Source organism: Pyricularia oryzae, chromosome 5 (genome assembly GCF_000002495.2).
Source record: "Pyricularia oryzae 70-15 chromosome 5, whole genome shotgun sequence".
In the NCBI taxonomy this organism is placed as follows: Eukaryota; Fungi; Ascomycota; class Sordariomycetes; order Magnaporthales; family Pyriculariaceae; genus Pyricularia; species Pyricularia oryzae.
The window spans coordinates 4,136,494-4,159,024 of NC_017852.1; the positions used below are offsets into that span (position 1 = coordinate 4,136,494).

Consider the following 22,531-nt stretch of genomic DNA (forward strand, 5'->3'; position numbering starts at 1 on the left):
CCATGGAGGTACAGTAACTTCTTGCGTTGATGTACCAAACTTCCAACCTAGACCTAGACAAGAAGCAGATATGGAGTGAAAAGGCCATTCATAATTTACCAAGATTTGTGGCTGGTTACTGATGCCTGTTGGTTTGGAACCCTTTACAACCATTCATCTTTGTTTCCTATCCCTCACAATTGGGTATCAGTCTTGGGCTTGACAACCAGTGCGGGCAATCAGTCGTTGTTCAACATACACTCACTTCAACTTTTGTGCATGAAGCCGTGAATCAGAACGTTGGCGCGCACTGTTCCTTTCATCCTGAGAAAACGAACCGTTCATCTTGTTGGTTCATTAAAATTGGCAGCAAAACACACCCACGCACCTCGACACCTTTTAGAGTCAATACAATCACTACTGCCTGGAAGACTATATTATTGTCACCAGCAAAAGGACACTTTTTTTCTCGAGCCGCCATTCATCGCCTAACACAACTAGAATCTTTCACTTGTCGGAAGAGTTTCAACATCATCAAAACGATTAAAGATATTCCATTTACGTATACGTCTGGTCTGAGAATAATAAAGTTCTTTTCAAAACTCCAATCATGGCATCACAAAAACGAGTACAAAAGGTATGAAAACTCACCTCATTACAAGCAGAAAACGACACTCGAACCCAAATACAATTACCACACTCACTCTAATATTCTCATCCCACTAACCGCACCTTACACCCAACCCAGGAACTTGCAGACTGCATGACCAACCCTCCACCGGGCATGACAGTCAGCCTGCCGTCGGACGCCGACATCTTCACGTGGCACGTGACGCTGGCCGGCCCCGCCGACACGGCCTACGCAGGCGGGCAGTACGGCTTGGTGGTGAAGCTGCCGGCTGACTATCCTTTCAAGGCGCCCATCATCACGTTCGCCACGCGCATCTACCACCCAAACGTGACCAACGACTCGGCCGGCAACATTTGCATCTCGGCCCTCAAACCGGAGAACTGGAAGCCCGCCAGCAAGCTGCTCGGCGTGCTCGAGGCCGTCAGGAGCCTGCTGGTCGAGCCCAACCCGGACGACCCCCTCGAGGCTAGGATCGCCGAAGAGTACAAGTCCAACAGGCCAGAGTTTGACAAGAACGCAAAGAGCTACGTCCAGAGGTACGCAAAGGGCCCGCCGACCTTTGCGGCTCCGCAGGCTGAGGTGGCCAAGGAGTCCAAGTGAAGCCCGGGCTGTGGTGTTTGTGAGCTTTGGCATGTTTACCCATGGGATCGAGGGAGAGGCAGGTAGAGTGGTGCTGTAATTCGACGACTGTTCATGGTTTGACCTGGCGTTGATTTGGCCCGTGGGTAACAATGTTTGCTTGATTTGAAGTGAATCCAACAGCACGCAAAATAAAAAATAAAATGCGTCTTCACAGCATTGAAAAAAATGTATTATTTTACTAAAGAAAGCCAGGTTTCCCAGGCTCAATATTTCAGAAAACCACATGTCTTACTGACCTTCCGTCAAAACCCTGGTCCAGTCAAATTTCCTCCATCGCTTCTTGAAGTCGTCCGCTCGGCTATCCGACCTCGACCACCTCGGCTGTTTCTTGATGAGGTCCATGTCCGAATCCAGCATGCCGCCGATGATCTCCCGTGCGAACTGGTCCCCCCTGGGCCAGCTGGACTCGTCCTCCACGACGTGGCCCAGACCGCCGTCCAGGTTAAACCAGACGTGGAAGTAGGGAGCCTCCTTGGCGATGCTCCGGCGAAAGGCGAGCTTCCCCAGCCCCTCGCGCGCCTTCTTTGCCGTGTCGACGTACTTTTTATGCTGCGACCATTCCTCGCCCACAGTCAGCATCGCCTCCTTGAAGAATGCGGGTGCCGTGTCTCCCTGTTCGTAGGGGATCGGCACGGCCACCATGTGTGCGTGCCCGCGGCGGTTGGGCGCCGCCGCGTTCTCGTAAAACAGCACCTCGCGCCCTTGATCGTGGTACAGACGCGTGAGGGACTTCATAAAGTTGCGCATCTCCTCCCACTCGTCATCGTCGCACTCGAGGAGGTTCTGGCGATGGCTGAGGGGAACCAAGACGGCACCGCCTTCCGCACCGTTGTTGAGCTCTGGGCCCGGAGCCAGGGTCATGTAGACGCGTGTAGCGAGCGATATGACGGGGGCGATGGGGAGGTTGCGCGGCGGCTCGCGGTCTTCGTGGTGGCACAGCGGACAGCTGTCGAGAATCTTGTTCATGCGCTGGAACTCGCCCACGGCCAGGGCCTTGAGAGCCGCGTCCGACTTGTGCGTGCGCTTGGCCAGCCGCTCTGCATTCTCCTCCATGTACTCCAGGTCATTGTCGAACTTGCCATCGCGCGCGATCCGCTCCGCCATCTTCATTCCATCACCGCCTGCCTGGCCCCTGGTGCGCTTCTCCTCCCGGACCATGTCGTCGATCGTCATGTCGTCGTTGGCGACCAGGGTCCCGCGCTCGCGGCCACGCTTGGTGTCGAGCGCCTTGGTCTCGGCGCGCTGGCCACCTGCGGCTAGCATACGGCTGTGCGAGGCGTCCAGCACCACGGCGCGGTCGTTGGACACGCCCGAGCTGAAGGATGCCATGGCTGCGTTGTACTCAGCCTCGAGCTTCTCGGTATCGGGGGCCCGGCGAAGCTTTGCATTCATCATCGCTGCGCGCATCCTATTCAAGGTTGTTTGGTCGATGCGGGCGGCAGGCGGGTGGTCTACCACGATTCCCTGCTCTGGCGGCGACTCCGCATCGTCTTGGACTTCGCTTGGGCGACTATCATCAATATTTCGCTCTTTGTACAGCTCCCCGGTAGGAACCTCCTTGCCCTTGTAGCCACTGCCATATGTCCTGCGCCTGTCCATCTCGATTCTTTCCTCCCGAGCATCGTCGAACTCGCGAATGCTTCCAAAGGTCTCTGCTCCGATCTCATCCACGGACCGTCCTGTCCTCTTAGCAGTGTCGTAGACTCCTTTTAGTTTGGTCATGCGCCACTGAGAGCCTTCGTCACCGAATTTGTAGCTGACTTCAGTTTGCGTCGGGACTTGGAGGTCTTCAAAGGCCTTGCCACTGTTCATTGCCGCTAGCACACCGCTGTTGAGCTCCCTCTCCGAGATGACGCGTTGCTCAGGTTCCTTCTTGGCCGGGCCCTTGTCTTTCTGTGATCGGTGGACATAGTCGACATCAAGTGCAGACGGGGCAGTCATCCAAGAGTCCCTGACAGGCCGAGCTGCAGCTTCAGCGGATGGTGTCTCCTCGTCTGGCAGAGGAAGGTCCTCCTTGGGGTCATGAGCTTGAATGTAGCTCGGTTCGCCAGACTCATTCACTTCACGCCCATTTCTACGACTGGGTGAGCCGTTCCTATGCCTATGCCTCCGCCTGGAGCTGTCCTTGTCGCGGTCGTTCTCATCCTCGTCCTTTCTGGATCTTTTGTGTCGGTGTCCATGTTCGTCGCGGTCCCGCTCACGCTCACGAGAGTCATGCCTCCTGTGCTTGTGTCGATGCCTGTCCGAGTCGCGATCGTGGTCGCGATGTCTCTCACGGTCGCCAGTGCGATCTGAGGACCTGTCGCGTCGATGGTGATGTCGACGTTTCTCCTTGCGTTCGGCTCTTTCTTGTTCGTGTTCTCTTTCGGCCTTGTCTGCAGCCAATTGCTTCTCAAAGTCGTCCAGGCCGTCCATTTTGGGTGGTCGAACTTGTCACAGTTTGATACAAGCCGATATCGCGATTCAAATCATATATTCGCGATAATCGAGGCTGGCTGTGATATTTCCAAGGTGCGTGGTCGGAGAGCTTCGTTTTATTTGTGCAGGGGTGTGATGTCAGTTTTCTCCAGAAATTCAAACACCCCTGTCAATCTCCGACTTGGCGCCATCAACCCAGCAATGGCGGGGCCAAATTTCTCGCCGCATTCCCCGCCCAGCAACTTTCTTTTCATCAATACCACAATCACAAATAGCATCACAGTTTTTGGCAAATCCAGAAGCAGTGCACATCGAAATGGCTTCAGAACCGGCCGCACCTTCTGCGACTAGCAGCAATGCCGACAAGCCTGTGGCCGTCGTCTGCGTCGGCATGGCAGGTCAGTTGCGCCGTGGCTCACAGTTGTGCTTGCGCAAAGCTAACTCGGGACTTGTATCGCGACAGGCTCCGGCAAGACTACCTTTATGCAGCGCATAAACGCCCATCTCCACGGCAAGAAGGACCCTCCGTACGTTATCAACCTCGACCCGGCCGTGCTCAACGTCCCGTTCGACAGCAACATCGATATTCGCGACTCGGTCAACTACAAGGAGGTCATGAAGCAGTACAACCTGGGCCCCAACGGCGGCATCCTCACATCTCTAAACCTGTTCGCAACAAAGGTCGACCAGATATTGAACCTGCTGGAGAAGCGCACAGCCCGAGACACGCCCGAGAACGCCGGTCGCAAGCCCATCGAGCACATCCTGGTCGACACGCCCGGCCAGATCGAGGCCTTTGTGTGGTCGGCCAGCGGCACGATCCTGCTCGAGTCGCTGGCATCGTCCTTCCCGACCGTCATCGCGTACGTGGTCGACACGCCGCGCACCCGCTCGACCAGCACCTTTATGAGCAACATGCTCTACGCCTGCAGTATCCTGTACAAGACCAAGCTGCCCATGATCCTCGTCTTCAACAAGACGGACGTGCAGGACGCGTCCTTTGCCAAGGAGTGGATGACGGACTTTGACGCCTTTCAGGCCGCGCTGCGGGAGGACGAGGAGCGCAATGCTTTTGGGTCCGCCGAGGGCGAGTCGGGCTCCGGCGGCAGCGGCTACATGAGCAGTCTGCTCAACAGCATGAGCATGATGCTGGACGAGTTCTACGCTCATCTTAGCGTCGTCGGCGTCAGCTCCATGACTGGCCACGGCGTGGACGATTTCTTTACAGCAGTCGCTGAAAAGGCGGAGGAGTTCCGCCGCGACTACCAGCCCGAGTTGGAGCGGAGGCGGGAGGAGCGCGACGAGGCAAAGAAGCTCATCCGGGAGCAGGAGCTCGACAAGATGATGAAGGGCATGTCGTTTGCGGGCGACAAGGATGGGACTGGTGCTTCCGGCAGCAACGACGCCGAGGATGAGAACCCGGATATTGCTGCGTTGGGGAGGAGGGTTGACGCTATAGACTCGGACGACTCGGTTGCCGATGACGACGAGATGGATGATGAGGGGTTGAAGGCAAGATATGATGCGGCGCTGAACGATGCAAATGCGTCGATGAGCCAGGACGCCAGCTTTGCCAACTACCTGCGGTCTCAGGCAAACCAGCAGTAACGGCACCGGCAGGGGATTTGTGGGGGAAGAGGTGTTAAGGGGTGGGCATCGGGCATGTACTAGCATCAGGCGGCGTTAAATCAGGGTCATTACTTCGTATTTGTGATACCAAAAGAATTGGATTCCAAAGAAAAGACGGGCTGTCTTGGCGGTACAGCGGCTGTCTTTCCATATTTTCCACATGTCCTTCTGCCATTTCCAACTCCAAACTCCATCCATTATCATAACATGGGCATGCAACCTTGAGTCGCTACCATACATTCCGTTCCATCAGTTGCGGCCGTTCACAGTCTCAACTACGCCCCGTGGTTGTAGTCCCAGATCGAACAACACGACAAAGTCGCTGGAAGGAAGAGACTATCGTCGGTGATTGAGCAGTTATCGCGCTTCAAACTCGATCATGCTAATTACAAATCAACACTCGGTCAGCTTCTGTCTACCAAGACACTCCAAAACATCCGCGGCATGTAGGCCACGGCAGTCAAAACTCACCGATTCGTTCTGTTCTTGTACAAGACACGGCATCCGCACTCGGTGCATCGGATAGGGTCGCGGCGGTTCATCTCAAACTTGAAGCCGCAGTCGCCGCAGCTGTAGAGAATGGGCTGGCTGGGAGGGGCAGACACGGCGCCGCCGCTGGCACCGCCTTGGGTCTGGCTGGCGCCGCCGGTGGGCATTTGGTACTCTTCGCGAGACATTTTGTCTTTTTTTTGGGTCGGTGTGAGTGTGTGTGTAAAAATTTGCTGATGATAGCGATTGCGACAGAGACGAAGAAGCGCGTGTTGGGAAATGACTGGATTGCGGAGCGCGTTTTGCAATCAAAGGCAGAATGGAGGGAGAGGGGGGGATCAAGGCCAGGAAAATTAGGCGGTGAGATGGCAGAACTTTCTGCGACCGGAGGATGCTTACATCATCGCAGCTGCAGGGAAGAATGGAAGCTTTGAGAAGCAAGGGAAGCTTTTGCCGGGACCCTAACCCTGCATTTCCAATGCCTCGGTCCGGCTTGTTTGCACCGCATCGTCAACCTGGAAACTCACTCACAAGACGCGGCCATCAACCAACTGCCAGACCTTGGATTAGGCTTACAACACATTGGGTTATGTTATATTGAGACTCACGGCTGCTCCAAGAATATATTCTCCTGGATCAGGACTCGGATCTCTCAAGATATTCTGACTTGATTTCAGTATAAGCTTTCCGAGGTGGTACAAATCAACATTTAAGAGCTAGCTGTCTGTGAATTTATTGCGATTTATCCCCAGAAGGATCAAGTCCATAATACAGCTCAATCCAGGCAGCTCAATCCAGACAGTTCAGGTCAAAAAATGGGCAACACCGGCAAAGACGAGCCCCCGGTCCCGGAGGACGGCCGCTGCCCATTCTGCAACATCTCCAACCAATACCAACCATACGACCCACAAGCACCACCACCAGGCACCTCAGAGTCCATCTCGCCGGCCAGGACGCGGACGGACCCGGACACGTTCGTGCTGCTGTCGACGCCGCTGCTGGTGGCGTTCCTGGACATCATGCCGCTGTCGCGCGGGCACGTGCTGCTGTGCCCGCGGGCGCACCGGCGCAAGCTGACGGCGGTGACGGCGGCGGAGGCGCGCGAGCTGGGCTTCTTTGTGCGGGTGCTGTCCGAGGCCGTGATGCGGGCGACGGGGGTGGGCGACTGGAACGTGGTGCAGAACAATGGCGCGGCGGCGGCGCAGGTGGTGCCGCACATGCACTTCCACATCATCCCGCGGCCCGAGATCCGCGAGCAGGGCCGGTGGAGCGACCGCTTCACCATGTTTGGGAGGGGCCAGCGCTCGGATCTGGACGAGGACGAGGCGGTCGAGCTGGCGGCGAGGATACGCGAGTGCGTGGCCGAGGTGCTGAGGGAGGAGGAGGAGCAGGGTGGGCAGGGGTTCAGGTCCAAGTTATGACGGGGGACAACGGCTGACTCTTGAAGGTGAAACCCCTACCACGACCGTACCTACTTACCTGTCGGTGTAAAACATCAAACTCTGTATGTATGTATCATGTATTTAATAGTACGCTGGATTTGATTTTTTGAGTTTCCAGGCTTTTTTTTTCTTTGGTTTAATCATTACTCGATCTTTGCCAACGTGGTACTGCGAGATGATCAAACGTTGGCTAGAACTAGACAACAACTAGACCAGAACCAAAACAAGTTTTACAGCGACACATCCAAAGTATCAAAAGCAGTGTGGTTTTCGATCGTCAATTCGTGATACTAATATCTCTGTAGGCCTGTATCTTGAACAAAGTATGCAAAACTCGCTTTCTTGATACGACTGCTCATCCAAGCAGATTTACTGTATCTCTTATGATGCAATCAATCTTTGCAATGCTCGAAATCCCAAAACAGCTAGCTCCCTAAAACAAATGTCCCAAGAACGCCTTTTTCCACAAAAGTAAAAAGTATAAAAAAAAGTATAAACCAGTCGCGAAAAATACCCCCCGAAAAAAAGCCTTTTACTCAATGGCAGCAGCACTGTCAGGGCAGGCCTTGATGGGGTTGATGCTGTGCTCGTCAAAGTTGAGCTTAAAGTCGTCGCCCAGCTCCTTGCGGAGGGCGGTGGAGACGGCTTCGAGCACGTTCTTGAAGACGCCAAAGTTGGCGGGGTTCTCCTCGTCGTTGTCGCCGCCCTGGAACACACCGGTGCGCACCAGGCACGTGTTCCAGCCGTACATGTTGCCGCCGACAATGTCCGAGGCCGGGTTGTCGCCGATCATGTAGATGTTCTCGGGCAGGCGCTCCTCCTCCTCGCCGTAGAGGTTGCCCATCCAGGAGGTCAGGACCTCGTCGGCGTACTTGTAGGTGGCCAGCTCGGGCTTGCCGTAGACTGTACGCTCCAGGTCGACGCCGGTCTGTTGGGGTTGGGGAGAGGTTTCAGGTTAGCAAAATGGGGGTTCTTGTACGACACTTATAAATTACTCGACAAGTCTCGAGACTTGACATGACTTTTGTTGATGACAAAAAAAAAACTCACCAATGACTTGTACATGGCCTCGAGACCAATCCTGAAAGCACCCTGGCTCATCCTGGGAATGGGGTGCTCGGTGGGGCAGAGCATGTCGCCCTGGGAAAAGTAGATGGGGATGCGGTTGGACACGGGGTCGTCGCGGCACATGGTGTGCAGCCTTCCGTCCTTGGACCTGAGCAGGTCCATGATGATCTGCATGTCGGTGGCGTAGTCGCGCGAGTCGGAGAAGACGAGGATGGCCTCGATGTTGGTCTGGCTAAAGTCCCTGGGGCGGGCGTGCTTCCTCTCCTCGTCGGTGAAGACGCGGTAGGGGGCGATGGTGGGGTCCCAGGCGACGATGTCGTTGGGCACGACGACGTCCTTGAAGCCGTAGAGCTCGGCCACGTCGCGGCACTTTGTGCCCTCGCCTCCGACCACCAGCACGGTGCCGTAGTAGGCCGCCAGCGCCGACATGGGCGTGTGCGACTGGATGAACTGCGCCGTGTCCACCTTGCTGCCCAGGATCTTGGTCAGCTGGTCGCAGCGCGCCTGCTCGGGCTTGCCGGAGCCGTTGGTCAGGAAGATGTGCGGGATCTTCATGCCCAGCTCGTTGTCGCCGTTGAGAATCTCGAGCACGCGCTTGCCCTCGGGGATCAGCCTGTCGCCGTGCACCAGCACGCCGTCAATGTCAAAGGCAAAGGCCATGTTGCGGACCTTTTTGACCTTGGCCGCCTGCACATCCTGGATCTGCGACTGGATGATGTGCCGCGACGACTGCAGCACCGGCATCACCGGCCGCGAGCTCTTGGAGCCCTCCTCCTCCGACGGCCTGTGCACCGACGACAGACGCGAGCGCCTGTGGATGCGCGGGATGGGCAGCGACGTGCCAAACGAGTTGCGCGAGCCCCTGCGGTCGCGCATCGACGGCGACATGGACAGGTTGTGCATGTACTTTTCTGCGTCCGACACCGACGGCCGAGTCGCCGGCACCTCGATGGGGTCTGAAGGCTCCTCCCCGTTGCCGTCAGGGCCGGGGATGGGGAGGATGCTGCGCGGAGACAGCGCGTCTTCGAGCGCGGCGGTGCTGTTTGTGGCGTGAGCGACCCCGTTGCCGTTGGTGTGTCCATTGGTGCCGTTGCTGTGCCCGTTGGTGTGTCCGTTGGTGGTGCCGTTGGTCTTGGAGGGAGGTCCGGTGGGGTTGGGGTCGACACCAAAGTCGATATCTGCAAAGGCCGGCATGTTGGGTGGTTTTTTTTTGTTGTTGTTGTTGGCTGTTGGTTCTTGGAAATTCCTTGGATGCTGTAAACGCTGCAGTTGCAATTGAGGTGAGCTGTTACAAAGGAACGAACAAAGTGGTGTAACAAGCTTTCGAGTAGGATGAGTGACAATCTAGGTAGGAACGAAAGGAAAAAGTAGACTCTGTCCGCGTCCGATATCAACCTTTATACTCTCTCGATTTTTGACGTCAGGGACCACCGTGCAAATTCACATGTAAGCCAGATAGTCAGATCACGCCATGGACCCCAGCATTAAACACGTAATAGGAGGGGCCCAACTCTGGAAAGGACCCTTTTTCTTTGGGGTCCTGTTGTTTCACTCTCCGCAGTCTAAACTCCATGATCTTCAACATCGCTACTGTTCCCTTACGTAGGACGTGGGACAGACAGTGCTCCTTCCTGCTAGCTCCGGCTGTCAGTGTTTGAGCCGTTGGTCCAAGTTGTTGTCATACATGAGGTACGTATCGCGTTAGTACCTACTATCTCTTTTCCCAGCTCCACCCTTGGCCATGTTCGTTTTCGCCCATCCCCGCCGTTTTCGATAATGGTCCGGAAAAGGCCCGTTCTAAACCGGGCCTCACCGACTCAGTTATCGTCATGTCGAAAAAAGCACGACGTCATTGTAGATTCACACCGAGTTGTTGGCGTAGGCAGTGTCGAGCAATAAAAAAAAGAAAAAAAAAAGGCTGCTCGGTTTCCATATAAAATATTGGGTCCATAGGAGGGTTCCTGCTATGATTCCTCAACTGAAACCGCTTCGCTTCCGGGTCCAGCCGCAGAAATGTAGGTGCGAGTCCACGTCACCATGGATCCCAACCTAAAAAAAAAGGTCTTTCCTCGGAGATCTCAGGGTTCAGAACATTTACTGTTTGGTACTGTGCTGTCCAGTACCTTGCAGGGTCCGTATTGAGACACAACTGCAGCAGTGATGCCTGTACTCCTGCATAAGATTAGTAGAAAACGAAAACCAGCCAAGCAGCGAAAGATAACAGAAAAAAAATAAAACAGTCTACGTGGTAGACCCAATAAAAATCCGACTCCGGTTGGATAAAGCATTAACAACAGCAGATAAGGATAGTCATTATCTTGGACTTTGGACAGTTGCCGCACAGTGTATAAGTCTAATCAGGGCCCTCACCTCTCCGGTCAAATGTCGAAAGGGTCCCGGACGTGCGGCTCCGCAAAACCGGGGCCAACTGCCGCGCCAAGTGGGCCGGCTCGCCGACAAGGCCGGGTTTTCGCCTGGTAGGGCCAGGTACGACGTTGGAACGCATGACATCATTGGATGGAGCCCGTCCAGGGCCATCTTGGCCGATGCTCCGTATCCAGTTAAGGTTCTTCCTTGGTGTGTTGCATGGCAGACGGCCAGAGAGAAAAATCTGCAAATGTCGTCTCATCACTTCGCTTATCGCTCATAATGAGGTGAAATAAAATAAACAAGGAACCCACTCTTTTGCTTTGCCACGACCTAAAAACTTTTTTTTTTCCCTCTGTCTTTTTTTTTTCAGCCGCTTCTCAATCTCGGATCCACAGATCACCCAACTTTTGCCTTGGCCACTGAAGCCATACCGAGTCAGCTTCACATGTCATCACCAATGAATTGACGGTATTCTGGTGTCAAGGTCCGTTTTGACCTCAAACCGCGTACTATGCAATACGTAACTGAGTAAAGGAAGATACGTAGGGGGAAAAAAGTATGAATGAGCTCGCTTAGCCGGGGTGTGGTTGGTTTATGCTGCATTTCTGTTACTCAGCGACGACTCGAAGGATTATGACAGTACCCCGTGTGGGTGTCAAGCAAGTGAAAAGGACCATGCTTCAATGACGTCAAAAGCTGGCCTTTGGGTTTGTTGAACGCATATCAACAGCGGGGTCGATTGCTCTCGGCGCCCTTGTGTCAGTCGTTTTGGTTGAGTTTTGTTGATTTTAGACCAAGTTGTTTGTGCACATTGTACTACACCATCCACTTAATCCTGCCCAACAAGTCAGAAGAGAAAGCAGAGACGCAGTAGTAGGAGAGAAAAAAAAATCATCTTACTTACTTACACACACACACACACATCACCATCGTCACAATGCCGGCAACATTAGCCAACAAGACCTTCAAGCTCAACAACGGCGTCGAGATCCCCGCCGTGGGATTCGGCACCTTTGCGGCCGAGGGCCAGCCCGGGCAGACGTACGCCGCAACCAAGGCGGCGCTCGAGGCCGGCTACCGCCACCTCGACTGCGCGTGGTTCTACCAGAACGAGGACGAGATCGGCAACGCCATCGCCGACTTCCTCAAGGAGAACCCGTCGGTGAAGCGCGAGGACCTCTTCATCTGCACAAAGGTCTGGAACCACATGCACGCGCCCGAGGACGTCAAGTGGTCGCTCGACAACTCGCTCAAGGCGCTCCGGCTCGACTACGTCGACCTGTTCCTCGTGCACTGGCCCATCGCCGCCGAGCGCACCGAGGACCGCCAGGTCAAGCTCGGTCCGGACGGCAAGTACGTCATCAACCACGAGCTGACCGAGAACCCCGAGCCGACGTGGCGCGCCATGGAGGAGCTGTACGAGGCCAAGAAGGCGCGCGCCATCGGCGTCTCCAACTGGACCATCGACGGCCTCAAGAAGCTCTTTGCCGTCGCAAAGGTCAAGCCCGCCGTCAACCAGATCGAGATCCACCCCTACCTGCCCAACGAGGAGCTCGTGCGCTTCTGCCTCGACAACGACGTCCTGCCGTCGGCCTACTCGCCCCTGGGCTCGCAGGACCAGGTGCCCACGACCGGCGAGCGGGTGCGCGACGACCCGGGCCTCAACGCCGTCGCCAACCGCAGCAACATGACGCTCGCGCAGGCCCTGCTCGGCTGGGGCGTCAAGAGGGGCTACGTCGTGCTGCCCAAGAGCTCCACCCCCTCGAGGATCAAGTCAAACATTGAAGTGCCCGACTTGTCCGAAGCCGACTACCAGGACCTGTGGAAGGTCGCAAATGGTCGCAAGCCCACGAGGTTTGTCGACATGAAGGACACTTTTGGCTACGATCTCTGGAAGGAGAGCCAGTAGATTCGGTGGTTGCATTTTTAGCGTTCTATTTCTTTTTTTCTTTCTTTTTTTGGTTCAAATCAGCATGGGAAAATGATTAGAATTAGAGGATAAATAGGCATCTTGGGAGCGATATGCATCTGTTTGCAGCATGTCCAATTCAGTCCGACTTTACAAACTGATAGTGGTCATTGATCTCCGCCAGGTTATACTCCTTGTTTATGTGCTTCCATTCTCCATCCTGGAGCTTGCTTTCCCAGCTCGCTCTGAGCTTCTCGTCAAGACTGTCGGGAAGTGAAATCTTCACATTGCGCAGCCTGCGGTTTTCCGGCAGAACTGGCAAGTCTAAAAGGTCTTGTTCAGATGGCAAGGGGTCCACCGCAGCTATTTGCTTGAGGTCTTGGTCCTCCTGGGGATTCGCAAAGAAATTACCCTCCTCGACCTTTATTATGTCGCTCGCGATGCCAGCGGCGATCCTTGCGTCCCAGAAGCCCTCGCTATGGCCGGCTACCCGCATAAGCTTGATGGCCTGGTGTCGTATCCGCCGGATGCGGCATCTGATCGCCGTGTAGTACAGGGGCGCGATCCATCCAATATCCACGTGCGACACTCCATGTGCGTACTTGGGGATATAAGTAAAGCAAACATTCACCATCTCGCGCGAGTCGTTGATGATGGTTATAAAGTGCTTCAGGAGCGCGTCATAACTCATTTCGCTCTGGGGCCCCAGACACGTCGTCACCATCATGACTCCCATGGCATGAAAGGAATGCAGTATAGTGGCCGCGATGCGTTCTTTGATGTCGTAGACGCCAATGTGGTCCTTTTCATATGTGACAAAAGCTCTGTGCCATATCTCCAGCTCGGCCAGGATGAGCTTCTGTTCAGCAAGCTGCTTGGCAGTGGTCTCCCCCTGGCCGTCCCGCTCGGCCTGCAGGCATATGATGTTGTTCACCAGACGATCAATGTGCAGTCTTGCATGGGCGACTGATTCGTACGAGTGTGTGGGTAGCTGTGGACTCAGGGTCCGGGGCACCACCTGGTGGGGATTGCTCGTCCCACCAAGCATCGTGGCCTGCAGGTTGAGGCGGGCAAACGTATCGACGAGCCAATCGTCAATAACCTCGCGATGCTGCTTCGGTCCTACTTCCAAGGTCATGGAATTTTTGCGCCTTGGCCCTGTCGGCCGCGAGGGCTGCATTTGGTTCAAAAGACGCAGGCCATTCTGCAGGTGCTTGAATGCGGTGCGATAGTTGCCGCGGAGGTTCTCGAGGCAAACAAAGACGGCGCAGGTGATGATGGTAACGCGTACGGCTGGCTTGCTACCGCTTCCAGACACTGGTTGTCGGTTGAGATGCCTGATGGATTTGTTGTACTGCTCCAGCGTAAACTGCTCCAGGCCGTCGGGCGTGTCCATCGACGGGATGTGGTTAGCATTGCCCAGTGCAGCGGCGGCAGCTGTGAACCTTGCTTGGTGTGCAGTGCTGATGGCCAATGCAGCGTGCAAAACAGCCGGCTCGCTGGCAGTGGCCTGCATCAAGAGGTTGTCCCAGAAATTCCAGTCAAAAGGTCCCATGAGTTTTCTCTTTGCCCGCTCCTTGAACCAGTCTAGGTAGCGATACTCGGACTCGGTGACTGTTTGCCTCCGAACCTCGCCCGCCTGAGACAAGGTCACAGCATTGGCATTGGTGCTGACGGCGGCGGCGGCAGCAGCAGCAGCAACAGCAGGACTGTAGACTTGACTGCCGCCACCCCAGATGCCGTAGCCCTCGCATACTCGACGCGTAGATACGCACCGTTGGCAGGCGGGCCGACCCTCGTCACACTTGACTCTCCGCACTCTACGGTTGGTGGGTTGGGTAGGTGGTGTTGCGCATTCGTTAGTTCAGTGCACCTTGTCGCTAGCGCGGTACGGGTCGATTGGACCAAGGGTCCAGCATCACTAACTTGCATGTGCGGCACCCTGATTTGACCTTGGTATGTCGTTTGCTTTGCAGCTGCGAGCCGCGTGTGTTGGATGGATCTGATGGGGCCGACATTTCCCTATCTCATTCCCACTGCTGTGGGTGATCCTTGAAGCAGAAAAATCTCGTTCGGTTGACATGGCGAGGTTTTCAGTTTTGATGAGTGGGCCATCTCGGTTTCTCCGCTTCGTGATTGATCGAGCAACAAGACCCTTGCATGGTTACGTTGGTCTCGTCAAAACATTTCCTCGATAAACGCCCAAAAGGTGCTAGCCTGTAATTATTAGACAAACCCTTGATTGCCGGAGACGCAAGAGCGCCGAGGAATTTGAGCAGAACATTCAAGCTCATCTTGCATCAAGACAAGCAAGCACGTTTGGCTTTGTACAACTTGCCGACCGCGACTGCCAATATTCCTCTTTTGCACCCACTTTCCGTCCCTCTTTTTCAATTCATGAATTTTCATCACATCATCTCCACTTTCTCTTTTCGTCTTGCCAAAAAGCTAACTGGCTCGTTTCTGCTCATTTTGCTTGCACTAAGGTACATCGGCAGTTTTTCTTGACATGGCCGCATCTCTTTCTGAGCTCAAGAGCACCTAAACAGTCCCGACACGCTGCCACAAATGCTACATGTCTATGGTATTGAGATGTCTGCCAATGGCCAATCGCAGACTTCTGACAACACTCGGGAAAATTCTATTCTAGTGGAGGACATGTCGCGTTGTCTGGAATCGACATAAACCCTTCTAGGCCTACCAAATCGCACAACTGTTGGGACGCCGGCATTTTCCATGCTCATTCGCGCACATAGGATTCACGCGTGGCTGCCGTGATGCATGCCAATGTTGGGTGCGCATCTTGTGCTACTGGCTGAATCCTTCCAGTGGTGGTGTATCCATGGCATCGAGTCTTGTCCGACCATAACTAGGTAGGCAAGGATCGACAAACGTCGGCGTTACGCATCCAAGCTTACCGGCTATCAAAACGTGACAAGACGCGACGGCAATGATTAGAAGCCTTGGCAGCCCGAAGGCAGGTAAGGTTTATATATTGTATTCGCTTTAGTTCTTAGGCAAAATGCAACCAACTGCCCGTTCTTAAAATAGCAGCAGTCCAAGTGGTCATTTGCCTCGCTTTCGACTTCAGCTTGGTTTATTGCGAGTACTTCCAGCAACAGGCGTTACATGCCCAGAATTTCTCCCGTTGGTACACCGAGACACATGGCTCGCTTGATGGCAATCTGTATAACCGGCAAAACAGATCTACAGGATGGATTGTAGGACTTCAACTAGCTGCGGATTTTGTCGGTGTTGCAGCCACTTACATGATTAAGTTGCCTATAAATATACCGCCGATTGCCCCCTGTGCTCAGGAATTGCCATCATGGTGTTGACAGGCTCACTATGAGATAGCATGCTTAATTTCACATCATGGGATGCACACGAGCGCTTAAAAGTCTAACACTCCTTTCCGTGATCGGCTTGAGCGTCGTCACAGGGCATATAACCGTTCTGCCCGGTGGAGATCCCAAGCCATACATTGGCTCCGATGCCATCCTTTCCTGCGAGGACTTCTTCCTGCAGAGTGCTGAGAGAGACTTTGTCAACTTTAACGGCTCCATCATCCTCTCCTCGTACGACAGTGCCAGCTTCTCGGCTGAAGAGGGTCTGCGCTCCTCGTCAGACAGTTTTGTCCGAGGCGCCATCCAGGCATGGGGCGAGCATCTGCACCTCGTTGTCCGCCCAGAGGAGGTCTGGTTCACGATCCTGACCCAGATGAACTTTTTCATGAACGCCCACGCCGAATCGCTACGGGATCTGTTTGTCAGCCACCAAGGCAAGGAAGTCATTTACATTGAGGACTGGACCTGGGAGGCAGTCATCATCCGCTTCCAGGACGAGATCCAAAAGCGCGTCAAGACAGATTGGCTCCAGGATTGGATCATGCCCAACTTCACCACCACGACCGACTCGGACCGCATGACGGCCAGCTTGCTCATGATGGGCCTGACCCAGGCCTACTTCAAGTTCGAAGGCGGCATCGTCTGCGGCCTCCCCTCGGTCACTCTGCTGGGCGACAAGAGCGACTGGGAGGCCCTGCTCGCCAAGCTCGATCATCTCTCCGCCTTTGGTGAAGAACCAGAAACGTATGCAGCGCGTCTGCGTCCGATCCTGACGCGCTTCGTGTCGACCTTTGACGCACCAGACTCGCCCGACACACTCCGGTTCTGGAACGACATCGTGACGGCCCGCCAGGGCACCGTGTGCGGCCAGCCCCCTTACTACATCTCCGGCTGGATCACGGGCTTCCACTACTGGGACGACAAGGGACGCAGCTTTGCGCGGCGCAACGGCGCCCTCAGGCTCGACAACGTCACGTACGCAGAGGTCGACCCGCGCCAGCTGCCCGTCGGGTACGCCAAGGTCCCCTTTACCATGCACGACTACCCCAGCCCCGGGCTCAAGACCGAGGCCGTGCTGATGGCGGGCACGCTGGGGAAGAAGGTTGTCTCGGGGGCGCCGGGTGGGTACGCTGGAGCGCTGCAGAGGGCGGGACAGGAGGAGGACCCGGTCCTCGGCGGGACGTCGGTGCACTACACGCTGCAGCCGCTTTCGGGTTGGGCGTTGTATGGTCCCGTGGACACCAACGCCACGGTGCGGTACGTTGAGGAGTGGGAACTGGCGAACCTGACTTCTAGCGTTCGAGCCAATTTCGTCGAGGGCCGATGTGGTGCCAGGCTTTGAGAGGGATGGCTGTGGTAGGATTTGAAGAGCTGCAAGTGTGTGCAGGGCTTTTCCTGAAAATATTGGCAAGGGTTGTGTAGTTCAGCCTTCTTGCCTCCTGCACCGGGGAAGCAATGGATTTTGGTACGACCTCTGGTTTGAGACACATTCAGCTCTAGACCGGGTGACCCACAAGTGGGCATGGCCCTGAAGTGGTCATCTCCCTTTTGTTCTTTAACTCTTTGTAACCATCTAACCAAGTTAGCCAATACTAGCAAGAATTGGTACGTGTATAAAACCAAATAGCCTCTTTTAATGGTATAATTTGAGTATCTATAACACCTTGTTACGATCAAGGTATCGGGGTAACCTGTTCTTAGGGTAAAGTACAGTGGGTTGAAGCAACTGAGCGTCTGACTGGGTAACTGGGGTTCTCAATGACTGGGGGTGAAGTTATGATCGTTCTCAAGTAAATATTGAGGTTAACTAGAGTTTGATTGCTGCTAAGCAATCCTAGAATCGAATCTATCTACATGGTAATGAGCGTGCCTTATATAGACTATGTTCCGAATGTGATCTCCTTGATCTCACTGGATCAGTGAGATCACTTCTGTTGATCTGTTGTGATCCCAAAAGATCACTGAGATCACTCTCTTGGCAGTCACGTGAGGTCACGTGATTTCTTCTTACGTAATCCTTGTTCTGCCGGTCGGTGATTTTTCTGGGCGGGTGTCGTCAGGAGGGGTGTGACCCCATCTGGCCTCCCTGGTACCGGCCCAACTGTCTGGTCGTAACATCAGGTCTCCTCTCCTTTGGCCAAGTCCCTTTGGCCTTTAAGTAGTCCGTACTCCCTTGATCCCTGTTCTGGTTTTCCTTCCTTCCTGGCTAACTCTCTTGCGCCATGTCTAGTCGTGTAGCCAAACCTAAATCTGGTCGTTCGTCGACAGAGCGCCGATCCGCCCTCCTCTCTTCTCTCCTGGCGTCAACGGTGGAGATGCCTTCTTGTTCCTCGTGTGAGTCTCGTGGGGTGGCCAAATGTTCGGTCTCTCCCCAGGATTCTTCTCGCTGTGTGGAGTGCTTGCGTTTCAATCGTCCTGGTTATAACGTGCTGGGCTTTTCTTCCGCGAAAATCCGGAGTATTGGCCTTCAACATGCTCGGATGGAATCCGAAATGGAGGCCGCTGAGGAGGCGCGTCGTCAGATTGATGCGAAGATTGAGCGCCTTCGAAAACAAAAGCGGATGTGGTTTGAAAAGATGATGCGAGCTGTGTCTCGCGGAATTGATGACTTGGAGGAATTGGATCGGGTGGAGCGTGAGGAGGCGGAACAGGAGGAGCGTCGACGATCAACCGAGGTCCTGCCTGAAGTGTCCTTGGAGTCGCTTCTTCCGGATTCCAATTTTGTCTGGGATTCGACTTTCCCGATGGGTCCTCTGAATCCTTCGTTGTTGGATGAGATGAATGTTCTTGCGCAACATTCCGTTGGTACGTCGTTTTTCTGGTGTTTTTGTTTTGTGTTGCATACTGATCGTTTCTTTATAGGTTCGTCTGGTGGTATGGTTTCGAGTCCTGGTCGGCCCTTAACTTCTGGGAATGGTAAGTGGTGCTTTCTTAGGTCGTCCTCTTTTTCTTGGCTGACTTGCTCGCAGATCCAACTCCTGATAGTACTGGCGGAGCGGTTCCTGGCAATCCTGGAGGTGGTTAAGGGGTTCCCAAATGTTTTCTTCATGCCCATAGTTTTCCCATTTAACAAGGTACTCTGTTTTGCCGTGGTTTCGTCTGTGGTCGAGTATTCGTTCAACGTCGTAGGTTTGTTCTGCGTCGATCTCGATCGTTTCTTGTGTGCTGGTGCCGTGTGGTGCTGGTTCCAGTAGTAATACGTGAAATATGGGGTGAATTTTTATGGTGTCTGGTAATGACAGTCTGTAGTTGGTGTCGCTGATTTTTTTGCTGATTTTAAAAGGTCCAAGCTTCTTAAAATCGAGTTTGCTATTAGGTCGTTGTGTTTTGATGTTGCGTCGAATAAGGTAAACGTTATCTCCCTCCTTGAAGGATGGTCCCTTCATCCGATGCTGATTGGCGTATTTCATCATTCTTTCTCGTACGAACTCTAGTTCCTGCTGGAGTTCTTTGTGTAATTGTCGTAACTCGCTCGCTTGTTTATCGGCTCGCGGTGCCGTAGTCGTGGTTCTTGGTTCTCCGTACGCTGTAGGGTTAAATCCATAATTGGCGTAGAACGGGGTTGTCTTGGTACTTTCGTTTTCTGAGCTGTTGTAAGCGAACTGTGCTGTGGGTAACAACCGTACCCAATTGTCTTACTTGTGGTTTACATAGCATCTTAGGTATTGTTCCAGTGTTTGGTTGGCTCGCTTTGTTTGTCCGTCCGTCTGTGGGTGGAATGCTGTGGATAGCTTGTGGTCTGTTCCTAGCTGTTCCATCAGGGATTTCCAAAATCTTGATGTGAAGAGCTTGTCTCTGTCTGTAATAATGCTTTCTGGAAGTCCGTAATTGCTGACAATCACTCGTAGGAATGTGTAGGCGATTTCTTCGGCGTTGCTGCTTTTTTTATATGGTAGGAAATAGGCGTATTTGGTGAGCTTGTCCACTATAACCAATATGCTGTCGTACTTGGTCTTAGTGAGTGGTTCTTCCGAAGGAGGTAATTTGACGATGAAGTCCATTGTAATGGTCTGCCATGCCTTGCTGGGGGCTGGTAAGGGTTGTAGGAGTCCGTAAGGCCTATGTCTTGCGGACTTGCTTTTGGCACAAAGTTCGCAGTCCTTAATGGCTTCTCGTACTTTTTGTCGTGTTCCTTTGAAATTGTAATGCTGTTTTAGCCGTTTCCATATCTTGGAAATTCCTTGGTGTCCGTGGGCTTTGTTTCCGTGGATCTTCCGTATTTCTTCTGGTGTGGTTACCGTATTTGTTGTCATAAGGCTCCGGTGTGCTGGTAAAAGGTTTCCGTTTCCGTCTGTGGTGAGGATAACCCGTGTTTCCTCTGGCACTATATTCTCGTAATCTGGTCTTCGGCTGAGGGCGTCGGCCCTGCCGTTTTCTGTTCCTTTTCGGTAGATGATCCTAAAATGGAATTCTGACAGGAATTCTGACCATCTGATTTGTCGTTTGTTTAACATTTTGCTAGTGGTGAAGTGGGTCAGGTTCTTGTGGTCCGTATAAACTAACACCTCGTGTTTAATTCCGGATAACTGTGGTTTCCATTCTTCAAATGCTCGAATGATGGCCATAAGCTCTTTATCGTGAATCTGGTAGTTGAGTTCTGGTCCATGTAGTTTTTGTGAGAAAAAGGCGCAAGGATGCAACCGTCCTTCTTCGTCTCGCTGACTGAGTTGTCCTCCGATCGCATAGTCCGATGCGTCGGTCTCGACTTCGAAAGGTTTCGTTGGGTCTGGTATCTTGAGGATTGGTTCTCTGGCTACTGCGTCTCGTAGCTGTTCAAAGGCCTGTTGTGTCTGTTCCGTCCACTGGAATTCTAGGTCTTTTTTGGTCATGTTGGTCAATGGGGTGGCAATCGCGCCGTATCCCTTGATGAACCTTTTGTAAAAGTTCACGAATCCGAGGAATGCCCGAACGTCTTTTACGTTCTGTGGTTGAGGCCATTCCTTTACCGCTTGGATTTTCGATTTTTCCATCCTAATTTCTCCAGGAGCGATAGTATATCCTAGGAAATTGACTTGCTTGCTGTGAAAGAGACATTTCTCGGGCTCAACTAAGAGCTTAGCGTTTTGCAGCTTCTGTAAGACTGTGTGAACGTGTTGCTTATATTTTTCCAACGTCTTGGAAAAGACAAGGATGTCGTCCAGGTAGACAACGACGAAAATGTCTAGGCATTCCCTGAGAACGTGGTTAATCATGGTTTGGAAGGTTGCTGGGGCGTTGGTAAGACCGAAGGGCATTACTAGGTACTCATAATGTCCTCGTCGGGTGCGAAACGCTGTTTTCCACTTTTCGCCTTCCTTTATGCGGATCAAGTTGTATGCTCCTTTGAGGTCTAATGTTGTAAACCACTGTGTTTGATAAAGTATGTTTCGGAGTTCTCCTATTAGTGGGAGTGGGTAGCAATTCTTTATGGTAATGTCGTTTAATTGTCTGTAGTCCACGCATAGTCGTAATTTTCCGTTCTTCTTTGGTACGAAGAGGATTGGGTATCCTGCTGGTGATGTTAATGGTCTGATGTAACCTTTCTTGAGGTTCTCTGCGAGGTACTTATTTAATGCCTCCATTTGTGTTGGGTTCAAACCGTATATTTTGTGGAGTTTGGGCTGTGTTCCTTCTTTCAATGGTATCTCGTGGTCGAACGGACTATGCTCGGGTAGTCCTGTTTCGAGTTCGGGGCTGAATAGTTGTCCATATATCCGGTATTCGGCCGGGATGTTGTCGATTAATGTGGTAAGGTTCGATTGTTCTTCGCTTATGGATAGTCGCGATCCTTCCGATGTTGGCTCCAGGCGTGGCTCGCTTTTCTTTAATAGCGCCATAATCTTCTGTTGGTTTCGTTCCTGTGCCCTACGCTCGTTGCGTGAAGTCCTTTTCTTGGGTTTTCCTTCAAAGGCTAACGGCTCTTCCCATTGGACTTGGCCGGTTGTCCAATCTATCCGGGGGTTGCTCCTTCTGAGCCAGGGGATTCCTAGTATCACGTTTTTGTCCCCTATCTCCGTAATGTCTAAGGTGATTTGTTCCTTTCGTCCATAGCTCTCCATCCAGAGGTGTACGGTCTCTGTTTCGATGGTGCCGTTCCCGTATGAAACTGCCTCTCTTTCCACGGTCTGCAACTGGTATGGTTCCTTCTTTTGCCGCCAAGGTATCCGTCGTTTCGCTACGACCCTTGGTGAGATGTAATTGCCTTGTGCTCCACTGTCGAGAAGTGCTTGTATGGGTCTGCCATCGAGTCGTATGTCGAGAAATATATGTTTATGTGCTGCTATGGTGTTTTGTGTAGCGTTCAGGGTTTTTTGTTTCGTTCCCGTTGTCGCCGTTCGGTGCCCTGTGCCGTCTGGCTGTCTTAGTTTTTTGACTTGCTGGACTCGCGTCGTGGGTCCTTGTTTTTCTTGTCCCTGGGTGTGTGGCTACTTCTTGTTTCGACTAGGTCAAGTGGGTGCTTCGCTGGCACGGGTGTCTTGCGTGCGTTCGTGGTTATCTCGTTGTCTCGTACGTTGGGGTTCCACACAATTCTGGTCATTGGTGCAGGTCCTGGTTGCCGTAATTTCTGTTCGTGCCAGGCCTGTGCTTTGGCTAGCATATGTACTCTGCATACGCTTCGGGTGCACTC

At 53.4% G+C, this 22,531-nt stretch overlaps 12 protein-coding genes across 12 annotated transcripts in view; 6 read left to right on the forward strand and 6 right to left on the reverse strand.

Moving 5' to 3' along the window:
• Positions 1 to 7: 7 nt before the first annotated feature.
• On the forward strand, positions 8 to 1,522 carry MGG_00103 (ubiquitin-conjugating enzyme). Its single transcript, XM_003718988.1, has 2 exons — positions 8 to 616; positions 728 to 1,522. Exons 1-2 carry the CDS (start codon positions 590 to 592, stop codon positions 1,208 to 1,210), a joined length of 510 nt encoding a protein of 169 aa, XP_003719036.1. The 5' UTR covers positions 8 to 589; the 3' UTR covers positions 1,211 to 1,522.
• On the reverse strand, positions 1,420 to 3,763 carry MGG_00102 (cell cycle control protein cwf19). Its single transcript, XM_003718989.1, has one exon. The coding sequence runs from the start codon at positions 3,665 to 3,667 to the stop codon at positions 1,481 to 1,483; it is 2,187 nt and encodes a 728-aa protein (XP_003719037.1). The 5' UTR covers positions 3,668 to 3,763; the 3' UTR covers positions 1,420 to 1,480.
• A 120-nt stretch (positions 3,764 to 3,883) lies between these two features.
• Positions 3,884 to 5,502, forward strand: MGG_00101 (ATPase NPA3). The gene is made up of 2 exons (XM_003718990.1): positions 3,884 to 4,068; positions 4,134 to 5,502. Exons 1-2 carry the CDS (start codon positions 3,987 to 3,989, stop codon positions 5,276 to 5,278), a joined length of 1,227 nt encoding a protein of 408 aa, XP_003719038.1. The 5' UTR covers positions 3,884 to 3,986; the 3' UTR covers positions 5,279 to 5,502.
• Positions 5,349 to 6,109, reverse strand: MGG_11667 (uncharacterized protein). Its single transcript, XM_003718991.1, has 2 exons — positions 5,771 to 6,109; positions 5,349 to 5,681 (listed from the first exon to the last, which is right to left on the reverse strand). The coding sequence occupies exons 1-2, from the start codon at positions 5,974 to 5,976 to the stop codon at positions 5,657 to 5,659; spliced, it is 231 nt and encodes a 76-aa protein (XP_003719039.1). The 5' UTR covers positions 5,977 to 6,109; the 3' UTR covers positions 5,349 to 5,656.
• A 126-nt stretch (positions 6,110 to 6,235) lies between these two features.
• MGG_00100 (uncharacterized protein) lies at positions 6,236 to 7,464 on the forward strand. Its single transcript, XM_003718992.1, has one exon. It carries the CDS (start codon positions 6,604 to 6,606, stop codon positions 7,207 to 7,209), a length of 606 nt encoding a protein of 201 aa, XP_003719040.1. The 5' UTR covers positions 6,236 to 6,603; the 3' UTR covers positions 7,210 to 7,464.
• Positions 7,465 to 7,762: 298 nt separating this feature from the next.
• On the reverse strand, positions 7,763 to 9,677 carry MGG_00099 (uncharacterized protein; the record flags this gene model as incomplete). The annotated part of the gene is made up of 2 exons (XM_003718993.1): positions 8,281 to 9,677; positions 7,763 to 8,158 (listed from the first exon to the last, which is right to left on the reverse strand). The coding sequence occupies exons 1-2, from the start codon at positions 9,490 to 9,492 to the stop codon at positions 7,763 to 7,765; spliced, it is 1,608 nt and encodes a 535-aa protein (XP_003719041.1). The 5' UTR covers positions 9,493 to 9,677.
• A 944-nt stretch (positions 9,678 to 10,621) lies between these two features.
• Positions 10,622 to 11,595, reverse strand: MGG_17537 (uncharacterized protein). Its single transcript, XM_003718994.1, has 2 exons — positions 11,573 to 11,595; positions 10,622 to 11,503 (listed from the first exon to the last, which is right to left on the reverse strand). Exon 2 carries the CDS (start codon positions 10,925 to 10,927, stop codon positions 10,652 to 10,654), a length of 276 nt encoding a protein of 91 aa, XP_003719042.1. The 5' UTR covers positions 10,928 to 11,503; positions 11,573 to 11,595; the 3' UTR covers positions 10,622 to 10,651.
• Positions 10,894 to 12,801, forward strand: MGG_00097 (uncharacterized protein). Its single transcript, XM_003718995.1, has one exon. The coding sequence runs from the start codon at positions 11,606 to 11,608 to the stop codon at positions 12,575 to 12,577; it is 972 nt and encodes a 323-aa protein (XP_003719043.1). The 5' UTR covers positions 10,894 to 11,605; the 3' UTR covers positions 12,578 to 12,801.
• Positions 12,717 to 14,595, reverse strand: MGG_00096 (uncharacterized protein; the record flags this gene model as incomplete). The annotated part of the gene is made up of 2 exons (XM_003718996.1): positions 12,717 to 14,397; positions 14,504 to 14,595. The coding sequence occupies 2 exons, from the start codon at positions 14,593 to 14,595 to the stop codon at positions 12,717 to 12,719; spliced, it is 1,773 nt and encodes a 590-aa protein (XP_003719044.1).
• Positions 14,210 to 17,429, forward strand: MGG_00095 (uncharacterized protein). Its single transcript, XM_003718997.1, has one exon. The coding sequence runs from the start codon at positions 15,953 to 15,955 to the stop codon at positions 17,264 to 17,266; it is 1,314 nt and encodes a 437-aa protein (XP_003719045.1). The 5' UTR covers positions 14,210 to 15,952; the 3' UTR covers positions 17,267 to 17,429.
• An 842-nt stretch (positions 17,430 to 18,271) lies between these two features.
• Positions 18,272 to 19,172, forward strand: MGG_17538 (uncharacterized protein). The gene is made up of 2 exons (XM_003718998.1): positions 18,272 to 18,729; positions 18,787 to 19,172. The coding sequence occupies exons 1-2, from the start codon at positions 18,405 to 18,407 to the stop codon at positions 19,116 to 19,118; spliced, it is 657 nt and encodes a 218-aa protein (XP_003719046.1). The 5' UTR covers positions 18,272 to 18,404; the 3' UTR covers positions 19,119 to 19,172.
• Positions 19,173 to 22,437: 3,265 nt separating this feature from the next.
• The window catches only part of MGG_00088 (glycosyl hydrolase), a gene marked incomplete at both ends in the record, with an annotated part of 1,877 nt that continues 1,783 nt past the window's right edge, over positions 22,438 to 22,531 (reverse strand). Inside the window, one exon of the mRNA XM_003718999.1 lies at positions 22,438 to 22,468. Within this exon, the coding sequence (XP_003719047.1) occupies positions 22,438 to 22,468 (31 nt within the window). The remainder of the gene's footprint in view (positions 22,469 to 22,531) is intronic.

What these genes read in the sequence shown, in the direction of transcription:
- MGG_00103 (XM_003718988.1), top strand. Translation starts at nt 590, where the DNA reads ATGGCATCACAAAAACGAGTACAAAAG. An exon ending in CACAAAAACGAGTACAAAAG is followed by an intron (nt 617 to 727) that starts GTATGAAAACTC and finishes CACCCAACCCAG; the next exon opens with GAACTTGCAGACTGCATGAC.
- MGG_00102 (XM_003718989.1), bottom strand. Translation starts at nt 3,667, where the DNA reads ATGGACGGCCTGGACGACTTTGAGAAGCAATTGGCTGCAGACAAGGCC.
- MGG_00101 (XM_003718990.1), top strand. Translation starts at nt 3,987, where the DNA reads ATGGCTTCAGAACCGGCCGCACCTTCTGCGACTAGCAGCAATGCCGAC. An exon ending in CGTCTGCGTCGGCATGGCAG is followed by an intron (nt 4,069 to 4,133) that starts GTCAGTTGCGCC and finishes GTATCGCGACAG; the next exon opens with GCTCCGGCAAGACTACCTTT.
- MGG_11667 (XM_003718991.1), bottom strand. Translation starts at nt 5,976, where the DNA reads ATGTCTCGCGAAGAGTACCAAATGCCCACCGGCGGCGCCAGCCAGACC. An exon ending in TACAAGAACAGAACGAATCG is followed by an intron (nt 5,682 to 5,770) that starts GTGAGTTTTGAC and finishes ATTTGTAATTAG; the next exon opens with CATGATCGAGTTTGAAGCGC.
- MGG_00100 (XM_003718992.1), top strand. Translation starts at nt 6,604, where the DNA reads ATGGGCAACACCGGCAAAGACGAGCCCCCGGTCCCGGAGGACGGCCGC.
- MGG_17537 (XM_003718994.1), bottom strand. Translation starts at nt 10,927, where the DNA reads ATGAGACGACATTTGCAGATTTTTCTCTCTGGCCGTCTGCCATGCAAC.
- MGG_00097 (XM_003718995.1), top strand. Translation starts at nt 11,606, where the DNA reads ATGCCGGCAACATTAGCCAACAAGACCTTCAAGCTCAACAACGGCGTC.
- MGG_00095 (XM_003718997.1), top strand. Translation starts at nt 15,953, where the DNA reads ATGGGATGCACACGAGCGCTTAAAAGTCTAACACTCCTTTCCGTGATC.
- MGG_17538 (XM_003718998.1), top strand. Translation starts at nt 18,405, where the DNA reads ATGGAATCCGAAATGGAGGCCGCTGAGGAGGCGCGTCGTCAGATTGAT. An exon ending in TCTTGCGCAACATTCCGTTG is followed by an intron (nt 18,730 to 18,786) that starts GTACGTCGTTTT and finishes GTTTCTTTATAG; the next exon opens with GTTCGTCTGGTGGTATGGTT.